This window comes from Orycteropus afer, unplaced genomic scaffold (assembly GCF_000298275.1).
Source record: "Orycteropus afer afer isolate SDZICR_OR568_19922 unplaced genomic scaffold, OryAfe1.0 scaffold00183, whole genome shotgun sequence".
NCBI lineage: Eukaryota > Metazoa > Chordata > Mammalia > Tubulidentata > Orycteropodidae > Orycteropus > Orycteropus afer.
Genome location: NW_006921770.1, coordinates 1,876,703 through 1,887,410, shown reverse-complemented (window position 1 = coordinate 1,887,410; position 10,708 = coordinate 1,876,703). Strand labels below are relative to the sequence as shown.

General features: G+C 40.6%; 1 protein-coding gene across 1 annotated transcript in view; it reads left to right on the top strand.

Annotated features, from left to right (window-relative positions):
• The window catches only part of DAB1 (DAB adaptor protein 1), a 433,463-nt gene that overhangs the window by 419,341 nt on the left and 3,414 nt on the right, over positions 1–10,708 (top strand). Inside the window, exon 11 of the mRNA XM_042781851.1 lies at positions 5,495–6,043. Within this exon, the coding sequence (XP_042637785.1) occupies positions 5,495–6,043 (549 nt within the window). The remainder of the gene's footprint in view (positions 1–5,494; positions 6,044–10,708) is intronic.

The window sequence follows — 10,708 nt, the reverse complement described above, 5'->3', positions numbered from 1 at the left end:
TTCCGTAGTGATACTGCCTCGGAAACCCAAGGAGGGGTCGCTATGAGTCGGGGCCGACTCGATGGCAAATAACAACAACAACAATAATGTTATATGTAGATAATGTGATCTATGTACACAGTGTGAAATCAGTATAATGCCCCAACTGCAATGTAAGGAGGGGCTGTGGTGGCTCAGTGGTTAAGGCATTTGGCTGCTAACCAGAAGATTGGTAGTTCAAACTGTTCCATGGGAGGAAGATGAGGCAATCTACTTCCACAAAGATTTACAGCCTTGGAAACCCTATGGAAGGCACTATGAGTTGGAATCAACTGGATGGCAGTGGGTTTGGCTTTGGGTTTGTAATATACAGGGAAATAAAGAAACTGAATTTATAATAAAAAGTTAGGTACTTCAGTAAGGAAATACTGACGCACAGCTATACTTGGTGACATAGTAAGTAGTCGTAGAATCACATTAAATAGAATCACCACTGAGGCCACAGCTACAAGTACAGATGATACAGGAATTTTGTTTTGTTGGCCCGACACTCTGAAAGTGCTTTTGTCAGGGACCATGACTTCTAATGTGGTGAACAATTCCAATGTGTTGCACTACTGCAAACAAAACAAAATACAGTCTCTCTTCATTGTGCATACTTGTTCCATTCCTAGAAAAGTGTATTAAAATGGTACAAAGAAAACTTTTGAATTTCCATAATTTCAAGTTGATTCTAGGCTCAAATATCGATAAGCAGGATGTGGGACAATTCTTTGTTGTGTGTGTTCATCTCACACATTGTAGGGTGTGTAGCACCAGTGCTCTCAGCTCCTTACATGCTGCTAGCACCCTGTTCTCCATCATGACAACCAAAACGCCAAACCAATTGCCGTCCAGGAAGTCCTGACTCATGGTGACCACATGTGTGTCAGAGGAGACATGTGCTCCATAGGATTTTCAAAAGCTAATTTTTCAAAAGTAGATCGCTCAGCCTTTCTCTTGAGGCACCCCTGGGCGGAGTCAAACCACTAACCTCTTGGTTAGCAGCCAAGCATGTAAACCATTTGTACCACCCAGGGACTCCAACAAAACACCAAAAAGAAAAACAAAGACACAAACTCGTTGCCATCAGGTCAATACCAACTCATGACAATCCCAAGTGCTACGGAATAGAACTGTTCAGTAGGCTTTTCTTGGCTATAATCTTTATGGAAACTGATCTCCAGGCCTTTCTTCTGAGGCTCAAACCCCCAACATTTACATTAGGTTGTTATTGTTGTTATGTGCCGTCAAGTCGGCCCCGACTCATAGCAACCCCTCCTTGGGTTGCCAAGGCAGTATCACTATGGAAGTAGATTGCCCAGCCTTCCTTCCAAGGAGTGGCTGGTGAGTTTGAACCACCAGCCTTCTGGTTAGCAGTCAAGTGCCTTAGGCACTAGAGCATAAACCATTACCTTGTAAATTTCCCAATCACCCTCTAGAGGGCAGTGCCACTGCCACTGAGAGCCTCTGAGTGTCATCAGAGTAAATCAGAAAGAAAAACAAAGTTGCTGAATTCTTAGTCTGTTGATAGGTTCAAGTCACTAGATTATTATGTGAGAGGTAATACAAAGTAAGTCCCAAGTTTAAAATGTGAGAACCAGTGCCTCCTCACCTGTCTTATTTCAGTGTAGTTGAGCTAATGGGACAATATAGACAACAACCTCTACAATTTTAAATCTCTAAAATTGTAATGACAGTAACAGAAATAATGCAGAGTAATAACAGTTCTGTTCTGTCCAAGGGAGTCACTGTGAGTTGAAATCAACTCACGGACAGTGGGTTTGGTTTTGGTACTACCAACTAGCCATCATTCATTGCGTGACTCAGTTATCAAGCAAGATATTAGGTCCTTTATAGGCTCTAGGTCTTGTTCAAATTGTAATACTAGTTACTGACAATGACTGAATGTTTAATGTGTGCCAGGTACAGTGCTCAACACCTTAACTCGGTAATCTCAATTGATTTTACAGATAAGGACATTAGTGCCTTAGAGGTGAAAAAGTTCTCCTTAATTTATAAATAACAAGTGGTTATTTTAAGTTTTACCTTGGCCTCTAAGACTCCAAAATCCTTATTAGAAAGAAAAGAAAGAAAGCATATGTATTTCAATACATAAATGTTTGAAAACACCTCCTCTAGAAGACATAGCAAACTTGGATTTGGGAAGTAAGATATTCATTATTCAACCATATTTAGTACACAATTTTGTTATATAGATGACTTTTTAAAAAATGTTTTATTGTGATTTGAGTGAAAGTTTACAGAGCAAATTGCATTTCCATTCAGCAATTCATACACATTTTGTTTTGTGACATTGATTGCAGTTCCCACAATGTAACATCACTCTTCCTACTTCTTCCCTGTTTCCTATTTGCATTTGTCCTTTCCTGTTCCTTCCTGCCTTCTGAGTTTTATCTCTGGGCAAAAGCTGCTCTTTTGATTTTATATGGTTGATTTTTCTAAGGAGTATATACCCCTCTACTGTTACTGTTCATGTTATAGGCCATAGGGGTGAGTTCAGTTCCAGGCTTGAAGACTGACTAAGAGCCACAGTCTCAGGGGTTCCCCTAGTCTCTGTCAGACCAGTGAGCATGGCCTTTTATGATTTGGAATTTTGTTCCACATCTTTCTCCCACTCCATCCAGGACCTTCTAATGTGGTCTTTTTCAGAGCAGTCAGTAGCGGTGGCCAAGAGCCATTTAGTTCCTCTGGTCTCAGGGTGGTGGAAGCTGAGGTTCACATGGTCCATTAGCCTTTTACACTATTTGTTTCTGTGCATCTTATTAGTATTCACTCTTCTTTGCTTCAGATGGAGAGAGACCAATAGTTGCACCTTAGACGGCTACTGGCTAGCTTTTAAGACCCCAGTCACTATTCAAAACAGTAGGATATAGAACTTTGTCTTTGTAAACTATACTAGCCAGTTGAGTTAGCTGTCCCCCAAGACTGTGGTCCTAAGCCCACAAACCCAGTGATTTATTACCTCTGGTGTTTGGTTATGTCTAAGAAGTTTTCATAACTTGGCCCTCTGATTCTTCTACTATATGCATGGATATATTTGTAGCACATAAAAGTACATACACTCTGGCGACCCTATATATAGTTGTGGGTGTAGTAAGACAGCTTTCCTGTCTGACTGTGTATCCACCTATACATTAATATTTTTTATTACTGATATTGCATGATTGTGTATGTAATAGTATTTTCCTTCATTGTTTATAACTCTTGTTTACCTCTCCATGTCTTCCTTTGCTTAGTGATAGTATGCTGATCATCCCCTTATTGCCTTTCCCGTCACACAAACTGACACTTGTTTATAAGTTGGAATCAACTTGATGACAGTGGGTTTTGGTTTGGATTATCAAATTAGTATGTTTCCTTCTCCTACCATCCCATCCCTGATAACCATCAAAGAATATTTATTTCTCTGTGTAAACCTTTCCTTAACTTTTTATAACAGTGGACTCATACAGCATTTGGCCTTTTGTAATGAATTTATTTCACTCAGTGTGATGTCCTCCAGGTTCATCCACATTTTGAGATGTTTTGCAGATTTTTTGTTTTTCTTTAACATTGCATAGTATTCCATTATGTATATGTACTGTAGTTTGGTTATCCATTTATCTCTTGGTGGGCACTTAGGTTATTACCATCTCTTTTGTTATTGTGAATAATGCTGAAATGAAGATGGATATGCACCTATCTGTTCATGTCATGGCTCTTACTTCTTTAGGATATGTACCTAGTAGTGGATCGAATAATATTTCTCTTTCAAACCTTTTAAGGAAACTCCATACCGTTTCCCACACAGTTTACCAATTTACAGTTCCACCTTCAGTGTATGAGAGTTCTAATCTCTCCACATGCTCACCTGCATTTATTGTTTTCTGTCTTAGGGAACTTTCTTACTATTACTGGGGTATGATAATATCTCATTGTTGTTTAGATTAGCATCTCTCCAGTAGCAAAAGATCACAAACATTTCTTCATGTATTTGTTGGCTGCCTCAATGTCTTCTTTGATTGAGTGTATGTTCATGTCTTGTGCCCATTTTTTAATTGGGTTGTTTGTCTTTCTGTTGTTGAGGTGTTGACATTTTCTATAAATTTTGGAGATCAGTCCCTTGTCAGATATGTTGTTGCCAACTATTTTTTCACAATCTGTCAGTTCTCTTTTCACTCTTTGGGAGAAGTCTTTTGATGTGCATAAGTATTGAAATTTTAGTAGGTCCCAGTTGTCTAGTTTATCTTCTGCTGTTTGTGCTTTTTTGGTTATGTGTGTTAGTCTATTTATGCCATAAATTAGGGCCCCTAACTTAGTCTCTATTTTTTTCTTTGATGATCTTTTTAGTTTTAGGTTTTACATTTAGGTCTTTGATCTATCATGAGTTAGTTTTTGTATATAGTGTGTAGTACAGATCTTGTTTAATTTTTCTGCAAATGGATAACCACCTTTGCAAGCACCATTTATGAAATAGATTGTCTCTTCCCCATTTAATGGCTTTCCGCCCTTTGTCAAGGACCAGCTATCCGTCGTTGGATGGATTTACTTCTGATTTCTCAATTCTGTTCCATTGGTCTATGTGTCTATCAATGTACCAGTATCAGGCTGTTTGACTACTGTGGCTGTATACTATGTTTTGAGATTGTGAAATATGAAGTTCCCTACTTTGTTCTTCTTCAGTAGTGCTTTGCTAATCCATGGTCTGTTTCCTTGCCATATAAAGTTAATGATTAGTTTTTCCATCTCATTAAGGAGTGCTGATGCCATCTGGATCAGGATTGCATGAACTCCCAGATTCTGACTCTTACTCACTTTGCACAGTACCTCAGTGCTGAAAAGGAAAATATTATAACCTGGCTTTGCAACAAAGAGACTGAATCTTAGAAAACTTAACCAGGGGTGAATACTGTAAGCCTAGCAAGAAGGAGGGGAAGATTCATACCTAGGACTGCCTGATTTCCAGTCCTCTACCCTTCCCACTGACAACCCTATTGATCTCAGAAGCCTTTACCACTATGGGAATAGTATTATGATACCACCACCACCAGTCCAGATATCTGCATGGTTTGCTCTCTCACTGCATTGCAGTTTCAGCTTATAAATCATCTCCTCAGAGGGTGTCACCCACCACTTTTCCCAGCCCCTCCCCAAAACTATCTAAAATAACATCTGAGCTCTCTCTGACTCTGCCTCCTACCTAGCCAGCCACTTTTTATTTTTCTTCATTTCACTTAGCCTGACCTTTTATTTATATCTATTTTGTTTTCTGTTTGTTTTCTGTCTCCTCCTCCCCCCCACTAGAAGTTAGACTTCATAAGGGCAAGAATGTGTGTCTTACTCACTTTTCCATCCCCAGTCCATAGCACACAGCCTAGCACTTAGAATGTATGCAATACATTTTTGTCCGATCATTTGAATCAATGAATCATTCTTTCCCAGGACGCCTGACCCTTCTTTTTTGCCCTTTCAGGTTATGTTGCAATGGGCGCCGTCCTCCCATCCTTCTGGGGCCAGCAGCCCCTCGTCCAACAGCAGATCGCCATGGGTGCTCAGCCACCAGTCGCTCAGGTGATGCCGGGGGCTCAGCCCATTGCGTGGGGCCAGCCAGGGCTCTTCCCTGCCACTCAGCAGCCCTGGCCAGCTGTTGCTGGGCAGTTTCCGCCAGCCGCCTTTATGCCCACACAAACTGTTATGCCTTTGCCAGCTGCCATGTTCCAAGGTCCCCTCACCCCCCTTGCAACCGTCTCAGCCACGAGTGACTCCACCAGGTCAAGTCCACAGACCGACAAGCCCAGACAGAAAATGGGGAAAGAAATGTTTAAGGATTTCCAGATGGCGCAGCCTCCACCCGTGCCCTCCCGCAAACCCGACCAACCCTCCCTCACCTGTACCTCAGAGGCCTTCTCCAGTTACTTCAGCAAAGTCGGAGTGGCACAGGATACAGACGACTGTGATGACTTTGACATCTCCCAGTTGAATTTGACCCCTGTGACTTCTACCACACCATCAACCAATTCACGTGAGTTGCCTTTTGTTCAATACATAAAACCCAAAAGAGTATGATGCCTGGTGTCTGGAGTCATAAAACTCATCGCAGTTACATTCAACTGCTACTACTAATAGAAGCACCAGGTATTATCAGATTGGTTCCAAGTCCTGGCTACCCCATGTATGTCAGAGTAGAACTGTGCTCTGTAAGGTTTTCAGTGGCTGATTTTTGAGGAATAGATTTCCAGGCCTTTCTTTCAGTACCTCTGGGTGGACTTAAACCTCTAAGCTTTGGGGGAGCAACTGAGGTATTAACTGTTTGCACCACCCTAGAACACTACTCATAATTAATACTAGTAATAACACCAACAATTAGGTAACAGTCATGACATAGTACCTTCTCCATGTGCTTTATATTTTTCATTTTAATACTCATAACAATGCTTATGACAAGTTTTGTTAGATCTCCTTTAAAGAGAAGGAAAATGAAGTCTGAAGTCAAAGACAATAAAAGAGGTAGAACTGAATATAAATCTGTTATTTTCCACTGTACCCTGCTGCCCCTTAGGTTTTTGTTTGTTTACGCATTCATTCATTCATTATCCTAGCATATGACATACAGATTTTAATATGGTTTATTGAAATTAAAATGAATGGTGGATACACATTTAAAATTTTCTAAGAATTGATAAAAATTTAGAATAGAAACTTAAGGTCAGGAAGAAACTAAGGGAAGAGGTACAGCAGCCATAAGATTGGATACAGCTGCTGTAGTTGAAGCCAGATTTTGGCACAAAGCTTCTGGTAGTCAGTGAGGAAAACTGGTGTAATGAAAAGTTCTGTACTGATAACTGGAGATCAGCATAATTACTTACTAGTCGTGTGCCTTTGGACAAGTCATTTTAATGCTATTAACCTTTATCTAAAGCTAAAGAGTTCCTCGGTGGTATAAACAGTTAAGTGTTCAACCTTTATTTGAAAGATTGGTGATTTAGATCTACTCAGAATTATCTCAGAAGAAAGGCCTGATGATCTACTTCCCAAAAATTAAAGCCACTGAAAACTCTATGGAGTGCAGTTCTACTCTTAAATACATGGAGGCAGCTATGAGTAGGAGTAGACTTGATAGCAACTGGTTTTACGGCTAAGGTTAAGGGTTATTGAGGAGCTCAGGTAGCATAGTGCCTAAGGCATTTGACTGCTAACCAGAAGGCTGCCATTTCAAACCCACCAGCCACTCCTCAGAAGGAAGGTTGGGCAATCTAATTTCATAGTGATACCACTTCGGAAACCCAAGGAGGGGTCACCAGGAGTCAGGTCTGACTCAATGGCACATAACAACAACAACAACAAGGGTTATTGCAAGAAGTTAGTGATATGTGTACTAAAATACTATATACCTTTCAAAGTTTAAATGTTATTGTCATCATTACCATCACATATTAAGTGGTTTTGTGCAGAGTCCCAGACCAGGGTTCTGGTCTTGACTCCTTTACCCAAGCTGTGTCTTCAAGCAAGCATATGACTTCATTGAGGCTCAGTTGTATCATCAGTATGTGAATTGACTTGGATGAGCAGTGTGCCTTCTTCTAGAGCCAACATTCAATGGTGGTTCTACTGTAAATCATATTTTTACTGCAAAATTTCTGGAAAAACAGCACCCAAATTAGAATCCATATACCTTTAAGCATGTGTATGTTTGGTTGACATGATTGTGAGGTTTTCTGATGACTCAACCTGTGCCTTGACAATTGATAAGGGGAAAGAAAAGGCCCATGGTACAGTGAGTTTGGCGTTTTCATTACTGTCACAGAAGCTACGGATCACTGCACGGCCAATACCATAATTGTCAAAAAAAAAAAAAAAATCTAATGTTAACACAATTAGATTGTATCATTTCAGCCAGGTTTGGAATGCTCTTCTGAAAATGAATTTCTTCTACATACATAAACAACCTTTCTTTCACTCAGGCCATATGATCCACATAGCAGGGCATTTCTATTAACTCTGCCTCACAGAGTTTCAGTGGAAAATAATGAATAGAAAATGAAATGCTAAAGAAATGATGCCCATGCATAAAAAAGCATCTTTCAGATACTAACGCCTATCATTCAATGAGCTTGTGTGCCATCTACAACTAAAAGGGGGACATACAAGCCCTTTGAGGACAGGGAACATGTCTTAATCATTCTTATACCTCTCAAAATGCTAACATAGTGCCTAGCACATGGAGGCATTTGGAAAAGGGTATAACGAGTGGAATGAACTGTTGTTGTTGTTGTTGTTATGTGCCGCTGAGTCAGACCCAACTCATGGTGACCCCTCCTTGAGTTTCCGAGACGGTATCACTACAGAAGTAGATTGGCAACCTTCCTTCCGAAGAGTGGCTGGTGGGTTTGAACCGCCAGCCTTCTGGTTAGCAGTCAAGTGCCTTAGGCACTACACCACCAGAGCTAAGCAAAGGCAATTCAGTTATTGCTGGGCTTTAGATTGAGGTTTCATAACTTTGACACTATGACATTTTGGGCCAGATTTTTTTTTTTAATTGTGATTTGGGTGAAAGTTTACAGAGCAAATTCACTTTTCGTACAGCAGCTCACATATACTTTGTCTCATGACATTGACTGCAATCTCCCATAGTGCAACAGCTCCCCTCCCACTTCCTCCCCACAGTTACCTCTTCCCTGTGTCCTTCTCTCCCATGCACTCCTGCCCCTTGAGCTGTCTCCCTGTGCATACACAGCCCTTCTATTCTCCCATGATTGTTCTCTCCAAGGAATGTATCTACCTAATGTAAATGTTCACCTCATATGCCTGTCTTTTGTTAGGCTGGAAGCCACAGGAGTGGCTTCAATTCCAGACCTGACAGGCAGCTAGGGGCCATAGTCTCAGTGGTTTCATCAGGCTCTATCAGACCAGCAAACCTGGTCCTTTTTTAAAAAAAAAAAAATGATTTTGAGTTTTATTACACATTGTTCTCCTACTCTATCCAGGCTCTCCTACATAGATCCCCCTCCAAGTGGCTGACAGTGGTAGCTGGGCACCATCTAGTTCTTCTGGTCTCATAGTCATATAGGCTGAGGATTGCATGGTGTACCAGTCATTTGGACTATTGTTTGTTTATTTGTTTTTTTTTTAAATTGAGGAGGATGTCCTGTGCATTGTCGAATGTTTAGCAGTAACCCTTACCCCTACCCTTTAGATGCCAGTATCACCCCCCCCCCCACAACACAGTTGTGAAATATCTCCAGATATTATCACATGTCCCCTGGGGGAGAAATCACCCAGATTGAGATCCACCACTTTAAAGTGTAGAGATGTTCTATAAAACCTACTGAAGATTAAGATGCTTTCATAAACAGACTCACTCATTACGCCTCCCATTGAGTTAATCGCATAAATCTGAGCAGTGTACTGTCAGAATTGGCTGCTCAGCCTGGGTTCATGGACCTTAATAAGCAATAAGCCTCTTCAAACACAACTCAGAATGCACTTAAGCTAGCATTTATTAAACACCTACCCAATCTCAGGGTGTTTTCAGATAGATTATCTCATTTAAATCCACTATAACAAATTTGTTCCATAATCATCTTATGAAACAAAAAAAGACTTCCTCTCAAATTTACAAAAGAAACAATGCAAAATATAAAAATAAAATAAAAAATTTAAAGAAAAATGTATGAAATCAGTCTTTATTGTCCTCTTACCTGTTATTAGTGGAGTCCCTGAGTGGCACAGACTATTTCGTGCTCAGCTGCGAACTGAGGGGTTGGCAGTTACTTTGAACCCACCCAAATATGCCTCAGAAGAAAGTCCTGACAATCTGCTTCTGAAAGGTCACACCCTTGAAAACCCCAGGAAGCAGTTCTGTTCTACACACACAGGGTCACCATGTGTCAGAATCAACTTGCTGGCAACTGATTAGATTTTTGGCTGTATCCATTATTACACCTTTCAGAATGTTTTGAGTGGAAGATTGGTTAGACCAAATGAGTCTCAAACAGAAATAGAAAAGCACAGTTGTATTGGAAAATGTCAGACAGATCTGGATTAAAGCCCAGTGCTGCTATTTCCTAACTGTTAAACTCTGAGCAAGTCACTTCACCTCTCTGAGCTGCAGTGTTTTCATTTGTAGGGGAAAAAAATAAATAAATAAATAAATAAATAAATAATATATATATATATATATATATATATATACATACATACATACATATACACATATAGGAGCTCTGGTGGCATAATACCTAAGGCATTTGACTGCTAACCAAAAGGCTGGCAGTTCTAACCCACTCCTCAGAAGGAAGACTGGACAATCTACTTCCGTAGTGATACCGCCTCGGAAACCCAAGGAGGGGTTGCTATGAGTCAGAGCGGACTGGACGGCAGTGACTTTGGTTTTTTGGTTTTTGTTGTTGGCGTGTGTGTGTGTGTACACATAATTGTATATTTTATATAGATGCATATACAGACTACAAAAACGGCAAGGAGGCCACATGTTCTGACCTCCTCTAATCTCACAAGTGGAAGACAGGATTACCAGCAGTAACCCAAGGCCTATTACTGCAAGGCCAAACATGCTGCCTCCCTCCAGCCCTTTCACCAACCCTTCCTCCCAAAGCACCCACCACCTCTCTCCTGGGTTCAATAATTCACTGCAGTGGCCACACACAACTCACAGATTACAGGGTTTATT